We start from the raw sequence: 20645 nt of genomic DNA on the forward strand, positions 1-20645 counted from the left end.
CCATATTTGCAATGTTGAACTGCTGCTAAAAGCCCCTCTTTCCGTTCTCTGTCGTTATTTTGTGAAGGCATTGGTGTTTTTTGTATTTTTTGTCTACAAAGTGTGCCAACAACAGCAAATTTAGTGTTTATATTAACTTAGATCTGATCGGGAACATTAAATCGATTAGACAAGCATTGTAACGTAAATAAGAATGTGGATATTTTGGTTTTGTTAGCTTGCTAAGTTGTTAGCACTTTTAGAACACTGACAGCAAATACATAGAAACATAAACATAAAGAAATACATAAACATACTTACAAATTACTAATTCTGCGGTTTAACAACTGATATAATGTAATGAATCTACCTATTAATGCAACGAACTTCGGAAACTGTCGTCTTCGCTCTCCAGGCAGAGAGTGGACACAGAGATGCTGCGGAGCGGGCGAGAAAACACGAAGTGGATCACCGGAATCAGTGGATCTTAAGCGGAGTGGTAACAATAAAACGGCAAGTTTTTTGGGCACCGTGTTTAGTCTATGTTCCGCGTTTTGCTGCTTTCCGCAAGTCTCTCATATTAAAAACGAACTAGACACCCGCCTAAAAGGGTTTTTAAAATATGTATTTAATATTTAATAATACTGTGTAAATCATCACGCGGGCCGGATTGGACACCTTTGCGGGCCGTATCCGGCCCGCGGGCCGCATGTTTGACACCCCTGCTCTAAACGATCCTAACCAAGGCATAAGGGTATTATCTAGCGAAATAATCGTAATTTTTTGCTAAAAAAATTTAAAAGTACTTTTAAACCACAACTTCTTGTCTTGCAGTAGCTGTGTGATGCGCCAGTGTGACCTTACGTATTACGTAATCATGTCGAACGGTACCGTTACATTTGTGAAACGCACATTTGTGGACCATTTTAAACAATAAACTGACACAAAGACATTAAATTAGGATCATTCCACATTCAACAACATCAGAACGGTACTCTTTCTCCACACTTGTTAACGCTGGAGCGATAGTTTCGATGTGATTACGTAATACATAAGGTCACGCTGGCGCGTCAAATGGCTAGTGCAAGACATGAAGTAGAACATATTTTCGCTATATAACACCCTTATGCCTCGGTTGGGATCGTTTAGAGCTCTTTGAAACTGTAAACCATTGAGGTCCAATAAAGTCCTCTATATGAAGAACAATCCTGGAATGTTTTCCTCAAAAAACTTAATTTCTTCTCGACTGAAACAAAGAAATACATAAACATATTGGATGACATTGGGGTGAGTAAATGATCAGATTTCTATTATGAAAGTGGAATATTCCTGTAACCTAGGTTGTTTCACCACAGGGTTGGGTCAAATATGGATATTGCTTAGGTTAATTTCAATCAACAGTTGTGTTTGTCTGTATTTTATCCACCATGGCTTGAAACCACCCAGCATTTTTATTGTGTATTGTTCAAACCCATTCTTTACCCAACAACATCCACTAACAGTAGTAGAGGATACTTCCACCAACAACCATTGAATGGGCCAGTGTGTACCTAATGTCTACATGCATAGCAACGTAGAGACAACACAGACGATCTTGTGGAGAGTCGCATTACAAACAGCAGATTTCCAAATGTACGACTACACGGAGGTCATTACAGTTAAACAGAAGTTCTTTGCAGGCCTTGAGACTGATGGAATTCGAGGAGTGTCCAAAGAAAGGAGTGACGGCAAGAACCCTTCAAGAACCGTCATCCCACCAGAAGGTCTTACCTTGCTTTGAAATGCTCGGATTGTTCAAACAACCCCACCCAAACTAGTGTCAACCATTTAAGGATTCCACATAAAAAGGTTTGGACATTTGATAGACGGCGCATTACACCGAAGACATAAACATTTATTCTCATGTTTAGATGTCCCGTAAAGCACATTACACATCTGTGGGATGGAGGAATTCCTTTGTGCAAAGTCCGGCACACATGTGACCAAGTTAAACCCTGCGTTTTCCAAGCGCTTCCGTCTGCCCCCGCTAACATTCAAACACAAAGGTCCAGTGTGTGCACCGACTCTCAGATATGTGGCCTGTGGGCCCGGGGGCGCCGGATCGGCTAGCGTACTCCTTCCTGGACTCATCTGCCAGTATGACGGGTCAATGCATGGATAAGTGCACCAAACAGTGGGCGTTATGCAAACCATGGCTTGACTTTGGGTAATTCAGGATCACCATGAATACAATAAACAAACAATGAACAAGACGGATTCGATACTAGAACAATGACTCATCTGTGCGAATCTCTATGGACATAATTCAATACAGTCCAATAAAACACTCGGTTATCATATGAAACCGAGAAATCACACAATAGAAGTAAAATAGAGCACATCTCTTATCCCAGGGGTATATTTGACATTTTATTGCTTGAATTGGATCTATGAGTCATATGCGCCCAAAAAAACCACACCCAACCATGACCCGGAGGCTTTTTGTACATTCATAGTTTCCATTAAAATTTTACCTTCGGCCCCACAGGTGGGCTGAGGCGGGATGGCTTTTATTTCGGCTTCCTTTGACCAGACCGCAAATAATGTGCTTCAATTGCAAAGGTCTGCATTTATTCGGCACAGCAGAGGAAGGAAGGGGATTTTCTGTGAATACACACTTTTTAGCAAGTCTCAACATGTCCCGGGACGATCTGCTGTAACAACAAAAGGAAAAGTCCAACAGCGGAGGCCTTTGAAAAAAGAAATGGATTTGAAGTGCTCTTAATGCCTCTTATGGAGTGTTACAAAATATTTCATTCATATTGGACTGTTAGATATTATAAAGAAAACTCAAAGGGTGTTGTGGGTGGATGCTAGGGCATTGCAATACTGTTTCGAGGGTGTTTTGGGTGGTGTAACATCAAAATCTGAGACAGAGCTGTAAGACCTCGCAGCTATACAACAGATGAAAACTAAGAGCATGTTTAAATGACAACAAGTGTACTGAAAATGAAAATATTTTATTTTGTGTCTTTAAAATTTTTTGCGTAAATATCACAATGTTGTCCAAAATTATCCCTGATGACTCATGCTGCGTACACACCAGAAGCGAATTTAAGCCTGATCTCATGAGAAATCGTACATATTTTACAAGTTGGCTAATTCGTATCAATTCATACGAAGTTAATCATGCAAAATCGTACGATTCTCATCAAAAAACAACAACGAAACCGAACCCCTAACCAATGTCACAGGGGTCAGCAAATCATATCGAAACTTATGATTGTGGTCGTATGAATTAATATGAATTAGCCAACTCGTAAACTATGTACGAATTCTCGTGAGATAGTGTTGAAATAGATGCAAATATGCACAGAGTGATGTGAATAAAAATATTTAACTAAGGCTTAAATTCGCATGACGCCAAGTTAAATCCCACGAGTAATCTAGAGCGAATAACGCAATGCTTCGTATTTAGTGTGTACGCAGTATAAAACACTGTATTATGGATGACATGCATGCGCACATATGCGTTCTTCTATAGAGCAATAAATACAAACAATCAAGACGGTGAAACCATAGAGCAATTTTGTTTAGATGGAAAACAAAATGTATTACTACTAGTGACCCTGGACTATAATGGTGCGTTCGCTAAGAGCAAGCGCGAGTGATTTACATGTTAAGTAAACGCAAAGATGCGAATAGGCGTCCTGTGGCACGGTAAGCGTGAATAGCGTGGTGCGAAAGGTGTGGCACGGATGACGTGTTCCGCGCGAATTGAGCGTTGCCGCGTGAGCTGCGCGAGTAAAAAAATCCAAACTTTGGCGGATTTTCGCGCCACATAAAAAAAAGGAGCTTGCTACATGATTGTGATTACAGGAGGCGAGCAGAGGCAGAAAAAAAAACAACAATGGAGGACAATCATCATCTCTACACGAGACATCTTTGTACTTTTACAGGAATTAAAAAGATCTTGTTTGGAAGAAAGCGAGTGAGGAAGTCGAACAATCTGGTAAGTTTGCTAAATTTGAGCTATATAAGCCCCTCCCATGATGCGAATTTACATGTAAATGTCTCAAAAGACTAGAATTTCATGAAGAGAGTGAACTCAAAATGTTCAAGCGTCCAACTACACGCGAATAGCGTGTTTTTGCCGCCTCTTCCGCATCTGGTGTGAATGCACAGTAAGGCAGCTAAATTTTATAAAACGTTAAAAAAGTTGCCAGCCACCGCCAGGAATTTTTATGATTATCACAAAAGTGTAATACCTTCCAGAAAATGTATCTTCTTTAAATATATAAACATACAATAAATGAAAGAACAGACCATCTACTTAAAAAAACCTTTCATCCTACCTCTATTTGTTCTCTTTTTATCATCTCTCAAATATGGGTAGGTTTCTTAAAAATACAAAATTTTAAGGGAAAAAAATTGCATTTAAGTTTGAGTTAATTGCATTTTTGTAATGTACTTTTGTTAGCGATCAGATTCAGAGCGATGATCAAAACGTAGAAAGAGTTTTTACTGAATATGAGCTTAGTGGATGCTTCAGTGTTTTATAAGTTGGGTAAGAGCGCCACCTGGTGGACAATAGCGGAAATATGGGTTGCCGTAAAACTCTTCATTGGCAGGGAAGCGTTTTCTCTTAATTGATGAGATAACTCGTCAATGGCGGGGAAAGAGTTAATAAACCCTGCCATTGTTGTTACGGCATTTGCATGACATCACTGTATTCACAGATTTGCAGTTTTGTCATTAACTCTTTTACCGCCATTTACGAATTACGTCATCATTAAAAGAAATTGTTTCCATGACGAGTTTTTATGGCAATCTATATTTCCGCTATTATCCACTAGGTGGTGCTCTTACCCAACTTATAAAACACTTAAGCATCTATTGTTTCCAAAACAGTAAAAACTCTGTGTATGTTTGATCATTGTTCTGAATCTGATCTCTAATGCTGCGTTCACACCAGCCGCGGTAGAGGCGTCAATCGCGAGTGATTTCAATGTTAAGTCAATGTGAAGATGCGTTGATGCGCGTCTGGAGGTCTCGCGCCGCGAATAAGTTGTTTAGTGTGACGCGGTAGACGTGATTCACAAGAAAAATGCACAAGTTGAAAAATGTGAACTTTGGCGTTAAAATGCGCCGCGTTAACCAATCAGGAGCTTGCTCTAATAGTGATGTGATTTCAGAAATAAGCGGAGTCGCAGAAGCCCCTCCCATGAAGCGACTAGAATTTCACGCATGAATGAAGCGAGTAAACTCTAAATGTTCAAGCGGCAAACTAGACGCTGTAGACGCAATTTTGGCGACTCATACGCGGCTGGTGTGAACCCAAATGGTAACAAAAGTCCTTAACAAAAATGCAAATATCTCAGCTTTTTGCTCAAAATTGTGTATTTTTGAAGAAACCTAGAGATATTCAAGAGGTATTAAAACGAAAACAAATGAAGGGTAGGATATTTTGTTTTTTTAAAAGCAGAAGATTTGTTCTTTTATTTGATATATTGTATGTTATATATTTAAAGAAGAAAAACTTTTGTGAAAATCATAAAAAATTAAAACGCTGGCAGGGAGTTAACGATAATGCCATTGAACAGGCAAAATGCATAAAAGTGATCTGTTTTTGGTAAAAAAAAATTAAACGTCATGTAAATTGCGCCTAAACTTGGTTTGGCAAATGCTAATAATTATTTAAAAAAGTATTAATATATATAGTGGTGATATGGAGTCGAATGTGCTGATGTCGTTGATCAGTGTTTCAAAGAAGACACCATGACAAAGTGGAAATGTAAAACTTTACTGTGGTGCCTTGCAACAATCATTGACACAGTGAGCCGTTGACATCTCATTCATTTGATTTACTTGACGAGTGGTATTAAAAAACAAAAATGTAATGTAAAATGAAATGTACCAATGTCTCGGTTTTCATTCCACGATTAAAAAATGCAGGCATTGTTCAAGCACAAATGTCCTATATGAATCCTGCACTGGAATTGTTATTGTACTTACTCTAGTGCACAATAAGGTGTTGTGTAACTTTAAACGCGACACAAACCATAAAAGAAATCAGTTTGATGCTTGGCTGTACTTGCTCCCAGAAAAGGTACATTTAAAAACATTGTGATTGTATATATACGTATATAAATCAACAAACATGATCCAATAAATACATTCTCAGTTCTCGCTCCAAATATATACACACTTTTGATCATTCAGTCACGCCTTCATTATCAAACTTCATTTCAACTTCATCCAATCTCAGAAGGCCTCAAATGTCTCTACGAAGACTTTCTCATCCGATGCTATGAAGACGAAAGATGCTCTTTCTAATATCGTTGCACTACAAACAGGCGATAATCTACGTTTACACTACGCATCCTCTGTGTTTTTATTCATTGTGTAGTGTACGATCACGTTTGTAAACATTTACTCTTCTTCGTAAAGAACTACGCAGGAACACTGTTGTGTAAAATAATAACGAACGAATGTCGTGGCGAAAAAGCGTAAAGAATTGCACTGGCGGACATCGATTTACTTTTTCCACTTTTTGGCGTTAGTATTAAGGCCGGTATCCTAATGGAAGAGGTTCGAGAATAACAAACACACAAACACGCGCATTATTTAACTATGGTAGAAATGATATCGTGGAAGTGAATTGTGTGGGACAGTGACGTGAACAAGAGTGGCGACACTCCGAAATGATTATCCGTTTTCAATATGCGTTAAAACAAGAGTCTCTTTCTCCTTTATTGAAGTGCTTTAGTGCTCGATGGTGTGACATCATGGTGGGGCATTCGGTGGTTGTGTGATGCAATCATTTGGCTGCTTATTGCTAGGCAATGGTCGCTAGGTGACAGCATCTCAAGTGAAGACGTAGTTGATGAGTAGCTGGAAGAGCAACAGCATGCAGATGATGAGACAGTGGCGAGCGTTCAGAGCCTTGCTCTCGTCCGCCGTCTTGTGCCGCGCTATCTGACGGCCCAACGCGCTCAGGTTTCTACAGAAAAAAATGTGCAAAGTTAAAGGAAACGGATTTATCTTAAAAAAATAATAATAATAGTATGTAAATGTGTACTTGCCTCTGTATGTCCTGCTGTGTTTTCTGTATAGCTGCCACAGAGGCTTCGATAAGGGCGATATCCTTCACTTCTTTAGTGCATCTGGTGCATTGGTTCATAAATCCTGATTGAATCAAAATGAAAAAATGAGACTTGATAATGTGCAAAGCTTTAAATTAGAGATTAGGTAAGCTGTGGGTTGTTTTTTATACCCTACGCTATACAGTCAGCTAACAGGCAGAGACCGGTTAATGCGATTTATTCATATAAGCTATGAATGTGTGGTCTGAATCACCTCGCCGCATTATTTCTTTGTTGTTCATCCATGAATCACCGGCATTTAAATATGATTGCTGTTTGAATATCCTAATGCACACATTTCTATACAACAGCTATTTCAATATATAAGTGTATTATCTTTAAGCTATTAATATCTAGCTAATTAAAATGTTGTTATTATTGTGTACGCTGGCTATTATATCTGATTGAAATGGCTATGTTCAAAGTTGCTTTAAAGTAGCCAATACACTGTACACACTACTGATCACTATTTTTAATAGATTTAAGTATCTATTATACCATATACAGGATGATACAGGATGAGACAATGGAGTGCCGCAGGGATGATGTATTTTTGTACGCCAACCCGGAAGTTAGCAGGAAGCGTGTCCTCGCCAAAAAGGCCATTCTTGTTTTCACAAACTTTTGCATTATCGCAAAAAAGCTTTGTGTTTAAAAAAGGTTTACGACACTTATACAAGATAATCTTCATAGAAGCCAACTTTCATGAATTTTAAAGTATAAAAGCTAACCTTAGGCTCCAAGCGAACTACACCACGGTCTCTCGACATTAATACAGTTTGAAAGATCTGGCAGAAGAGTTAAACACATTTAAAAACATGTTTCTTGATTAAAAAAAAACTCTGTGGATGAATCTTTGTTGGGAATTGTGCCCATGTTCCGTTTTTTTTTAATCATGTCCCAGTCTGTAGTCCCATATAGGAACTTGTTAGCAACCCCCTTTGAAATTACATGTTAAAGCTTTTAAATTCACGAGTATATAACTGGTGTGTTTTATGTCGTGGAATTAAACATGAAAATATTTTGAGGTTATGCAAACCTAGCCTGGGTGCCAGCCGATCTTAGCCCCGCCCACAACATTTTGAGGACGGGAAGATCGGTCTGGGGTTTCTCCGTTGAGGAGCTACTATGCGAGACCCAAAGCTGGTCGACCAATCAAATTGTGAGGGCGGGCTTTATACGATGATGGACAGATGATCAACAGTAACGTAATCAACCACGTCACCAAAGAGCGTTTGTCTTGAATCTATTTACAACGCAATGGCTGCCGCTGTAGAATTCAGATGTGTGGATTCTGACATTGAGTCTGTTCTAAAAGATATCGACAGAGCATTGATTTTAAAAGAGGAACAAAGAAACGCGATCAAGGCATTTGTTGATCGTAAAGATGTTTTTGCCGTCCTTCCTACGGGACTCGGCAAACGTTGGTTGCACTTATGGAGGACAAAGTTAAAGAAGCAACTGAAATGGGGTATCACGGCGATGCAACTCGGCGTGCACGACGAGATGGATATAATTAGCGGTCGTTGCCAGCTTCTTTCAGAACCCCGGAATCGTGGCTGCTGAATAAGTGGAGGGACATGCTTGGCTCTGATATTTTTCAAGCAAACGTAATGGGTATCGTCGTGGATGAAGTTCACCTAATGTACAAATGGTAAGAGAAAGTCTTACTGCATGACTTAGTAAATACTTAATGTTGTGATATAAATTAAATGTTGTAAACATAGGAGGTGTTGATGTACGTTCGCTTTCTCAGACTTAGTATAAACACAATGTTAGTGTCATTGTAGCTAAATAACTAGCAGTTCAGTCAGGCTGCAAAAGACGTCATTTCAACATACGTCACACACTCCTTTGCTCTGATTGATCATAAGTCTATCCAATTGAGTGCAGAGGCATTTTTCGGTTCATAATCATAGCCCAAAGGAGTGGTATCAGACTCAAATTCTGACTAGAATTGAGTATGACAACGTCAGGCTAATGCAAACCCAGAGCCGATCCTACCTATACGCATGATACGCAAGCTGCGTAGGGCCCCGAACCACTCTTGCTCATAATTTCATGGGGGCGCTGCAAAGACCAATTGGTGAGTGACATCATTGTGCCAAAAGCCATTGAAAAGCATTATGATTTCACAAAAATTTAATTTTCAGTCAGTAAATTAAAGGAACAGTATGTAAGAAATGTATATCAATTAATCATAAAATGGCCCTGATATGTCACTAGACATTAAGAAATCATTTTCATTTCAAATACTTATATCACTGACAACAGTGGTCTGGCCAGGATATTGTCATTTATAAAGTGGAGTTGCAGCCCTCAACTAATGTTTATGTTGTCATTTTGTGTATTGGCCACCAGTTGGGTGATTGCAGTACCAGTTTTAGCCACAAGTTTTGTTATTGCAATACCAGTTTTGGCCACAATCCTACATACTGTTCCTTTAAGTTGTCAGTCGGTCTGTGCAGCCTGCACGCAGTGCTTATCGACATGCGTCTTAATATATGGATATTATTTAGAGCTATCCGTCTGGAGCAGGATGGACAAAAAGCACCATTAAGGTGAAGTTTAAGATTAAGAACATATTAATGTCCTATTTAGTCTTGACTAACCACGCAATGGATTTATTGCAAACACTTCAGTCCAAATCTCCAGATTGAATATTAGTCCAGTGTGTTTTGTTAGAAATGCTTGTATGCATCAATATTCAAAATCTTGCATATGTGCTAAAAAAATAAACGCATTCATGCAAGCTATTATGTGACTTCTGTTAGCATTTTAAAACAATGCATATTACATCTAAAGTTTAAATAATAATTTTTTTTTTTATTTATTATGTAATTATTGTATTTGTATGTTAACCACTAGAGTAAAATATATGGATCATGCCCTAGTTTTTGAGTTGTTTGTTATAGTTTTTCTGACAGCTATTTTGGTTTTATTTTATTCATAATTGTAATTTTGTTTCCTTGATGTTCTACAACTCTTAAAGGCGGGGTGCATGATTTTTGAAAAACACTTTAGAAAAGGGAGTCGGGCCGACTACCAAAACACACTTGTATCCAATCAGCAGTAAGGGGCGTGTCTACTAACCAACATCGTTGCATGGGTTGCATATGTGTGGGGCGGGTCTATCAAAAGAAAGTCCAGATTCTATTGGGGTAGGGGCGTGTTTGTTTAGGTGATTTTAAATGTCAACATTGGCTTTCAGAGATCATGCCTTTAAAGAATATATTTGGCAATAAACCTTGTAAGTACCAATGTAACAGATTAAGGGTTTTTAGAAAACACGTGTGAATGTAATAATTAGGAAGTATTCTGATGTGTGTCACAGTTATGCCCATATATGGCAAAAATGTTATATAACATAATACGTATTTTTAGTTAAAATTTTGTTCATAGCTACATTTAAGCAGAGACAGTGAATGGGTTTTAATGCACGTGCTTACAGGGCCACCTCACAAAGTTGCTTTGTGCAAACCCAAGGTCTTTTTAAGGCGTTTATCCAAAATCCCATTCAAAAAAATCCATCGACTTTGGTAACGGAAGTGCTAAAATGCTAACTAACTTCTGGGTTTTGCCTACAAAAATGTGTCATCCCTGCGGTACTCCATTTGTTTTTATACTGGCTTGCCTTCATTGTCCGATGACTCATGGCTGGGTTCTGGTGTTGTACTGCTGCTCTCTGTGTTCTGACTACAGCTGGACGGCTGGCTGCTTGACTTCCGGTGTTTTCCATTCACCCGCACCTAAAAAACAGACACACATTAGTCAATAAATAGTTAAACATTTGATTTTTACCATTTTGGAATCCATTCAGCCGATCTCTGGGTCTGGCGGTACCACTATTAGCATAGCTTAGCATAATCCATTGAATCTGATTAGACCATTAGCATCGTGCTCAAAAATAACCAAAATAAATATGCTTGTTTACACCGGGTAACATATCAAAGAAATTTTCTGTTTGCAACCTCCCGTGTGTCTCACCTTCTGCTGGCCAGGCCAGTTCTGGCTGTATGAGAAACCATTTCGTTGGCGTTGTGATTTCTCTTTTGTCTGGATGATGCCATCCTTTTCAAACTGAACAAGACAGAGGTCCGGATCCCACGGCTTAGAGCTGAGAAAGTAAATGGTGAGAGGAGATTACATTTTGGTGTTTATATACAAGCATCTAATATAGCTGCAAGCCATCTGAACCAAACCATCAAGACACTGAATTACAAGCAGGTGGAAGGTGTAGCATCTACCAAATTTTTAAATTATCAAATTATTTAACTTACTATAATATCCAATTCAGCAAAACTGACAGTATCTTATTACAGACATTGTAAACGTACTCAGCATATTTGTAGTGCCATTCATTGGTGTCAGTGTTGAGTGTGAAAAGTCGTGGGCACCAGGGTCGCTCGCCACGCTCTCTCACTTCCTGCCGCTGGGCTTCTTCCAGCACAAATTTCTCCTGGGTGGCTTTGTTTTGGTCTTTATCATTAATCGCTTTGGTCACGTGACGCCAAAGCCTGCAGGAATAATACACCGATAAGATTTTAATCTATTTAATTAAAAGCAATTGTTGTTTATTCACAGTTTTATTTTTAATGATGCACCTGCAAGGTTTTTGGATATAAAATAATTATTATGAATAGTATAGTATAAAATGCATATTTTTATTTGCTTTACAATATTATCAGGCCTTATGAACACTTTGAGAAAGTTTTAAACAATAGTTAATACATTTAAATAAAAATAACAATAAATATAATAAATATATAAAAACATATATTAAATGTAACTAAAATAGTATAAAATGATAAACAAAATAAAATTGCCAAAATTAATACTATTATCATATATTTCAGTGGTTGTCAAACTTTTTCCTTGGGGTACATATATGACAATATGAGCCCCTCTAAACATCTACATCCATCTTTCCTATAGGCTTTATGCCCAGCTGCACTACTACCTGAACTTCAGCCAGCTCCTTGTTTCCTGTCTGCCATTATTGGACAAACTGATTAATCCAGGTGTGTCTGATTATTGTTGTTGTGACTACTGAGGTCATGCACACCTGGATTAATCAGTTTGTCCAATAATGGCAGACAGGAAACAAGGAGCTGGCTGAAGTTCAGGAAGTAGTGCAGCTGGGCATAAAGCCTATTCATTTGGCATGTGCGTTAACAAGCTCGTTGAGATGGAGCGAGCAAAATTGAAATAATTATTTTACATAAGACAAACTTATCTTACCTTATCTTGGCAATGTTAGCATATGATTTAAAAAAAAAATCTTTTGAAAATATATTTTATTTTAAATTATTAGTTGCCCCAATGGTCATGTAATATATTGGTCTGCTTATTTTACTATTATTTTTTATTTATTTATTATTATTATTTTTATAATGTACTTTAATTTAATTTGAATTTAGAGAATTCAAATGTATAGCCACCTGGGCATTTTGTATTAGCTTAGATGTGCCTACTGTGTTTAAACCCTGTCAATGTCAAAAGCTTGAATAAAAAAAAATATTAGCATCTTTATTTGACCTTGAAACATATGGGATCCCGCACCCCCCGTGTTAACTCTGGGACTCCGGGTTATTTTGGTTATGAACTTGTATACCTCTCAGACTCAAACGCCTCCTGCTGGTCCATTCGAACTACTTGTCTCTTGAGCCGATGCTTCCTCACATCTAGACTGGGGTTCCACAGCACCTCCTGCTGGCCAGTCTTTTTCTCAGTCATGTGCACTTTACCATCCTGCAAACAGATTTGGACTATCAGCTCTTGTCTTATCCTTCATTACAAAATGGACAGGTTTGGCCCTGGATGCTGATTGGTCAATAGCTGCGTTTCCCAATAACACATATGGGTGGTGTAGACGGGACATTGTATCTAACGTTAATGGTGCCACCACATTGGTCCGGGCATGAGCCCCCCATAAACACAAAAAAGCACAATAATGTATTGCCGCAATGGGCCAAAGCACTCAACATCCCCTCTAGGCATTAATTATGTCTATGTGTACGTAATGTTTGACACAGGGGCCGGCGTTCACGATGAATGTGTAGTGCTGACGCAAGAAGTCAGAGTTTACAACATGCATCTCAAAAATGTTTTAAAATATCTTCTGAAGATTAACAAAGGTCTTACACATTTTACTTATTTCGGTGTGCACTACTTATTTGAGGCTCAACATGATCAGTCTCCAAAAATTACATAGATTTATTAAAAAAAAAAATCCAAATGACTCCAGTGGGTTAGTACTATTCTTATCCAATTATACAAGAATTTTCATATTTGGTTAAACTATTAATTTAAACCTTAGGTAGCTATGAGCAATACGATACATCCACATCTAAGGAATGAGTTACCCAGTGCCCATCCACCATAGCCAGAACATCTTCCCCCAGACAAATCTTTCCAGAAATCTGGTTGACGTTGCAAGAGCCGCCAAGAAAAGGCTGAGAAAGAGATGGAGAAAAAGACAAACTGTAATCTTTAAGTTCTGGTAAAATATATTTCGATGAGCTACAGATAAAAGACGGAAAATACCTTCAGTTTAAATTCAAGCTCTGTATAATATTGCGTTTTTTCACACTCAATGGTGATTTTTCCACCGAGCTCCAGCGTCATTGTTCCATAAAGGATACCTGAGAGACAAATATTTAATAATCTATTAATGTTTCTATAAAATATTAAAGGGACACACATTTTCCAGCTCCCCAGTTTTTTTATTCAATCAGCCGAACTCCGGGTCTGACGCTAGCACTTTTAGCATAGCTTAGCATAATCCATTGAATCTGATTAGACCATTTGCGTGCGTCGCGCCTAAAAATAACCTAAGAGTTTGGATATTTTTCCTATTTAAACTTGACTCTTCTGTCGTTACATCATGTACTAAGACCGGCAAAAAACAAAAGTTGTGATTTTCTAGGCAGATGTGTCTAGGAACTATACTCTCATCCTGGCGTAATAATCAAGGACTTTGCTGCCGTAACATGGCTGCAGCAGGCGGAATGATATTACGCAGTGCCCAAAAATAGTCCCCTTGGTTACTTTTAATAGCAGGGGACTATTTTGGGGCGCTGCGTAATATCATCAAGTTTTAAATAGGAAAAATATCGAAACTCTTTGGTCATTTTTGAGCGCGATGCTAATGGTCTAATCAGATTCAATGGATTATGCTAAGCTATGCTAAAAGTATAGGAGTTCAGCTGAATGGATTCCAAAATGGTAAAAATCAAATGTTTAACTCTAGGGGAGCTGGAAAATGAGCCTAATTTAAAAAAAGTGGAATGTCCCTTTAAAATACAATTCACCTTTACAGTGAGCGTACGGCATTGTTATAATATATTCTTCATCACGGGTCAGAAACATCAGTCTTGCTTTTCCATCCAGAATGGCAGACAACGAGTTACCTTTTAAAAAAATTGGCAAAATGATCAGTATCACACATTGAAAGCATATAACTGACGTGCTAATGTAAAAATAAAAGCGGTTATTCACCGTAAAATTTGGATTTGGCCAGAATGCTTCCGCTGATGCAGAATCCGTCCTTCTTATTGCTAATGTAGAAAGCTGAAACAGGTGGATGATGAGAAACCTGAAAGTGCAAAAACAAGCTGCTTATCAACACTGAGGTTTTTACCATGCTTTTACACGGTCTGCCGTGTACAGATAAAGAACATGTAAATGTAAATACGTAAATCAAAAAAGTTTCTCACAAGGTCACCAATGTGTACAAGCACAGGTAGTTCACATCACATTAACTACAGTGTGAACCTGTTTGACAACCACAAAAGCGACCACATACTTTGTATAGGTAAATATCTTTACGTCATTTTATGTGGTAAATTGTGCTCATGCTGTCTTCTTAATAACTGGTGCTTGGCTTGATGTTTTGTAAACTTGCAAATTGATTGCAATGAATGTATAATTTTCTGCATTTTTATTTGTGTCCAGACACATCTTGGGTGGTGTTTACTGTAAATCTCACCTGCTCCGCAATGTAAAAAGTACAGCTGTTTGTTTGTGGATGTAGCCAAGAACATCGAAACATCTCTCCGAGAATGGGGTTGTATGGTTTCTTCAGACCCTGAAACACACAGGTGATCAAACTTTTAGTCTTATGTTAAACAGAAATTTCTGTTATTTAAAGTTATTTATAAGCTAGTTATGGTCAAACTGTAGCATTGACATAAAGTAGTATTGTTCAACTGAAATAATAGACTAATCCAGGAGTGTCAAACTCAATTTCATCCCGGGCCACATCAGCATTATGGTGGCTCTCAAAGGGCCGGTTGTATTTAAACGACTGTATGAATTTATTACTGTACATTGCATAATTTTCTGTGCATTTGATTACTATTGGTTTTGTTAATAACTCAATGAATACCTAGCTTTGAAAGTAGAAGCCCAGGCAAATAATGACAAAGTGTATAGGGTACATACATATTCTACAGATTATTTTAAAAATAATTGTGTTGCCAAAAACACATGTTGTATGTGAGTACGCTCAAAATATTCTGTTATACTTTTTATATAAAGGCATTTTCAGATACTAATAAAGAGTTTTACAATCTCCACCATTTCTTGCCCTCTTTATAAAAAAGCTGTGATTTTTTTACCTGGCTTTGAGTGTCTGATTGACTGACGTCTCATGAGTTCAGTGTTGTAGGCTACAGATCAATAGTTTCAATCTTTATTAAAATTAATCGGTTCAGATGACTCATTAGTTCGCGTATTTAGCGGGAATAGACGCGTTGTAAACTAATCCCAGCTGGACATCGCGAAACATTTCTGTAAACGAGACGGAAAACATTTTCTCGCTGGATGCGCGTGAGCGTGCGCGAGAGAGGGAGAGAAAGAACGAGCAGATATACTGTCCGTTTCCAAATGCTGCAGCCTGCGGAGGTCGCATATGCAGCGTCATCAAGCCTGGTTTATTTAAGTTAACTGACCATTACATTCACAAGTCATGCGCATATTACAACTATTTACTATAAACGAAGGATAATATTTAACTTTATAATTGTTAATATTCTGAAACAAGACAGTCTTGATGACGTATGCAGCCTGGAAATGCGACCTCCGGACGCTGCAGCCTTCGCATTAAGACACGGCCACTCTAGTAGTGCGCGCATGCGGGGCACTGCTCGTTCTCTCTCATGCAATCATCAACATTATCACTATAATTACATTACAAAAAGACTTTGGCGGGACAAAAATGAGTTTTGGTGGCTGCTAAAAAAATCAATGTAGGAAATAACCTGCAAAAAATAAAACTTATAATAACAATAAAATAATCTGTAAACTCTCGCGGGCCACATAATTAACATAATTTATAAGCTCTCGTGGGCCAGATGAAATAAGGGGGCGGGCCGGATTTGGACCATGGGCCTTGAGTTTGACACCCCTGGTAATCCCTTAAACAGTTTTATTATATCAACTGCAATAATTATATAATCCAGTATACAGTTCGTATTACTAACCCTAATAAGTAATAATTTAACTCTTTCATCAACTGTTTTTCTTGCAAATAATATAATTTTAAACTCTTTCTCTGTAAAACTATTGCTTGGTAAAAAGCAGATCTATAAGCTTTAAATAAGAATTTGCAAATATGTGACCATGGAACACAAAACCAGTCAGTGGTGGCTCGTGACTGCTTATCCGAGGGGTGCAAATTCAAAATATGTGTTCGGAGTGCCATGTGCCTGCTGCACACGCATCAAAACCGTTTATGATAAAAGAGACGCTCACGTTCACAAAATACACACAAGACACTCCCTTAACACTAAACTCTGATTATGCATGAGATTATGGGAGTATCTGGCAAATGCAAGCGTCTCTTTTATCATTAACACTTTAAACACGTCTGCAGCAGGCACTTATTTTGACAAGACACGTGATGAACACAGGATCTCTCGACGCGCAGAACACATATTTTGAAATTACGAACCACACACAATATGTTGTGACAAACTTTGCATCAAGCGCCCTCGAAAAAAAAAAAATCACCGGCCACCACTGTAACCACTCATAAGGGTCAATTTCTTTCAATTGAGATCTATACATTATGAGCGCTGAGAGCTGAATGAATAAGTTTTCCATTGATTTATGGTTTGTTAGGATAGACAATATTTGGCTGAGATGCAACTATTTAAAAATCTGGAATCTGAGGGTGCCAAAAATCAAAATATTGAGAAAATCGCCTTTATAGTTGTCCAAATGAAGTCAGTAAACACATTATTTACATTTTTGATATATTTATGGTAGGAAATTTGCTAAATATCTTCATGGAACATGATATTTACTTAATATCCTAAAGATTTTTGGCATTAAAAAAATCGATAATTTTGACCTATACAATGTTTGCTATTGTTACCAATATACCCATGCGACTTATGGTTTTGTGGTCCGGGGGTCACATATGAGAACTTGCCTTTGGTTTCTTGTAGAAGCCTGATAAATACCAGCACAAGACCTGCTTCATCCTACAGTATGGGTTATCCTCCAAAACCGCCCTGAAACAAAAGAGAAGAATAAAATAATGGTCTTTATTTACACCAACAAAACAGTGGTGACGGTGCTGCTAATGAGGTTCTTACTGTGATAAAATGTCAGCATGATAGTAGTAATCCGACAGCTTGTCCAGAAAGGAACGCGGCTCTAAGATAAAAGTTGGCAGGACCACTTTAGAAAGGTCCATCCCCGGCCTCAGCTGCTTCAGTAGCATCCAGATCAAGCCCTTATTCTCCTCTGACACGGTCTCGACCTGTGATGCTTCACCAGCCTAATTATACAGTAAGAGCAAAGGGAACACTTTTATTCCTTTTCCTTTATTTCTTAATACCATTCCAGCATCTACAGCTATATTCATGCAGAGAACCATTTAATCCATCCACAAGTTTTATTCAGACAAGTTGATCCATACACAGGTTGGGGAGGGACAATTTGGAATCTCCAATTTGCCTAACTTGCATTTTATTGGCCTGTGGGAGGAAACCGGAGTACCCAGAGTAAACCCATGCTAACACGGAGAGAAGAACACTTTAATTCATTCATTATGATAAAGTTTATTATGATAAAGCGAATCAAGCTACAGTCTCACCTCTCCCATCTCCTCAAGAGGTTCTTCAACAAAAGCGGTTGCCTCAACAAACACATCATCTGATTGGTCCGCATCACTCTCCTCTGTCAGTCTGCCTCCGTTCTCATTGGCTGGATTGTCAGAATCTTCGTGCGCCTCCCTTTCTGATTTGTCGGAGTTCGCGTCGTTCTCCATGTGGTTGTTGTCCAACAAGGAGTCATTCAATCTTTAAAACACAAACGCACCAATAACCAGATGAGTTTTGTTTATAACAGCCCCAACAGATTGACAAAATCGTTATTGTGAAATTTTGTTTATTATTTGCATTTTTAGAATTCTTCCTGCCTTCATATTATGCTATTAGGAACACCTGTTCACCCACTTATGTCATTATCATATTAGTCAAATTGCATGGCAGTAGAACAGAGGTGAGCAGAATATAAAAATCTAACCTAAACCAAACAGGCTACAACGGCAGAAAAAAGCTTCTGTCAGCAAAAACAGACATTTGAGACTGCAGTAGGCATATACTGTACAGTACTTACCTAAATTGGGCAGTAAAAAGCTTAACAGAATATAAATTTGATGCATTCTGAAAACCATGAATCAGTGCGTCAACAATCCAGGCTAAAGGCAATGGTGATATTCTTGCAAGCAACACTTTGTCCCAGAAATAGTAATCAATCATCAGTTGAATACCACCTGATAGCAGCCTCATTCTGCTTATTGCTGCTGCTTATGTTATCCTGTCATAGCCACAATTAAGCCATCTTCAATCCAATAACTATGCTACTTCCCGCATGACATTGTGCATGGGGGTCCCTCACGGCTCAGTGCTCAGTCCACTGCTGTTCTCACTCGTGCAGCAAAGCACAGCTCAAAACACATTATTAAATTTGCTGATGACACAGCTGCGGTGGTGAGTCTCATCAGCAAAGACGATGAGTCAGCTTACAGAGAGGTGTGTTGGCTAATGTACTTGTACAAGAGTAAGCAACCTATCGCAGAACATGGACAAAACAAAAGAGATGGCTATTGACTTCAGCACGGCCATTCTCCACTGAACACGGCTCCTCCGGGACGATCGTTAAAATCGTTAAGACCTGGTGGAGAACTTCACCTGGTCCCTTATCACCAGCTCCATATCAAAGTAAGCCCAGCAGCGTCTCTACTTTCTGCGAAGGAAAGCCCATCTCCTCACAAAATTCTACAGAGGAAGTATCAAGAATGTAATTATGTACAGTTAAGTATGTGTCTTCTATCGTATTATGTAGCACCCTGGATCCAAGGAATGTTGCTTTCAAACTATATATGGCTGAAATGACTACTGACAATGCAATGTTATGTGCCTTCCCTGTAACCAGATCTGAATACACTAGAAGATAAACAGCACGTGCAGCCAAAAAAATGCGTGATGCAATCATGTCAGCATAGACCAGAATCTTGTGAAATCCTTGCTATAAAAACTGAGGCTGTTTTGAGAGCAAAGGGCAGCCCTAACCAGTATTGAAAATATCAGTATATGGCACTATTCGTTTTCTTAATAAAGGACTTATTGATTGTGCAAACCTTGTTGCTGTTCCTTGTGAGATCTGTTATCACATTCACAATAAAAGCAAGCTGAGATCAGTTGCCAAAGCAACTGTCCGCATGATTTACTCAGATTCATGAGCAATTTGAATGACACCACCGTCACCATGGTCACAGCGGTTCAATAATTGAGCATGAGCGTTATTCGTCTGGCATACCCTTGTGTATTCGCACACTTAGTGGAAAGCTTTAAGCAACACATCTCCAAATAAAATTACAAAAAAATCCTCTATGCCCTCAAATACTACAGACATCAAGGTCAGAGGTTTATTATCCTGCTCACACATGACACAAATACATAGATAATATGGAAACAAGGTCCTGTTTGTTGGCTGTCAAGCAAAAAAAAATGTATCCTTACCTTCACAGAAAAAAATATAATCCTGCAACTCCAGTAAAAATGATTAAACACTGCAACAATATCTTACGGTAAAACATGAGCTTGCCTCCACAGTTCCTGGTCGGACTGCTATTTGCACAGGAAAGATCCTTTTCCCAAAGCAGTTTTTCCTGCTCGGCAACCTTTCAGATGCATGTGTGCGCATGCACGGTCTGCTGGATGAGCTGTTGGGTCCACTTTCTCTTCCTGCTCCTCTGCCTATCGTGTCAACCTTAAGGGCTGTGCTGATTGGCCGGGAGACTGAATTATTAAAGGTTATTTGTGGAGGGTTGGAAAAAAGGCGGGGTTTGGGAAAGCAATGATTGCCAGCTTGGATGATATCACTGGTGAACATCATCTGCTCTCTCTCTCTTTCCCTCACATACAAGAGCATGACATTTAAAAGGGTCTCTGCATTGTTGTTGTTTTTTTAAATCTGATTTAATTCAATTGTGATAATAAACTGATTATTATAACACTAGTTTTG

The 20645-nt window shown here is 38.5% G+C and overlaps 1 protein-coding gene across 1 annotated transcript in view; it reads right to left on the minus strand.

Annotated features, from left to right (window-relative positions):
• Positions 1-5747: 5747 nt before the first annotated feature.
• The window catches only part of osbpl5 (oxysterol binding protein-like 5), a 56514-nt gene continuing 41616 nt past the window's right edge, over positions 5748-20645 (minus strand). Inside the window, exons 9-22 of the mRNA XM_065292229.2 lie at positions 18211-18415; positions 17708-17892; positions 17542-17623; positions 15094-15192; positions 14604-14700; positions 14417-14515; positions 13650-13747; positions 13469-13558; positions 12718-12854; positions 11441-11620; positions 11091-11220; positions 10738-10852; positions 7044-7146; positions 5748-6961 (exon numbers count right to left, since the gene is read on the minus strand). Of these exons, the coding sequence (XP_065148301.1) occupies positions 6826-6961; positions 7044-7146; positions 10738-10852; positions 11091-11220; positions 11441-11620; positions 12718-12854; positions 13469-13558; positions 13650-13747; positions 14417-14515; positions 14604-14700; positions 15094-15192; positions 17542-17623; positions 17708-17892; positions 18211-18415 (1756 nt within the window). The 3' untranslated portion in view covers positions 5748-6825. The remainder of the gene's footprint in view (positions 6962-7043; positions 7147-10737; positions 10853-11090; positions 11221-11440; positions 11621-12717; positions 12855-13468; positions 13559-13649; positions 13748-14416; positions 14516-14603; positions 14701-15093; positions 15193-17541; positions 17624-17707; positions 17893-18210; positions 18416-20645) is intronic.

Source organism: Paramisgurnus dabryanus, chromosome 23 (assembly GCF_030506205.2).
Source record: "Paramisgurnus dabryanus chromosome 23, PD_genome_1.1, whole genome shotgun sequence".
Classification (NCBI taxonomy): domain Eukaryota; kingdom Metazoa; phylum Chordata; class Actinopteri; order Cypriniformes; family Cobitidae; genus Paramisgurnus; species Paramisgurnus dabryanus.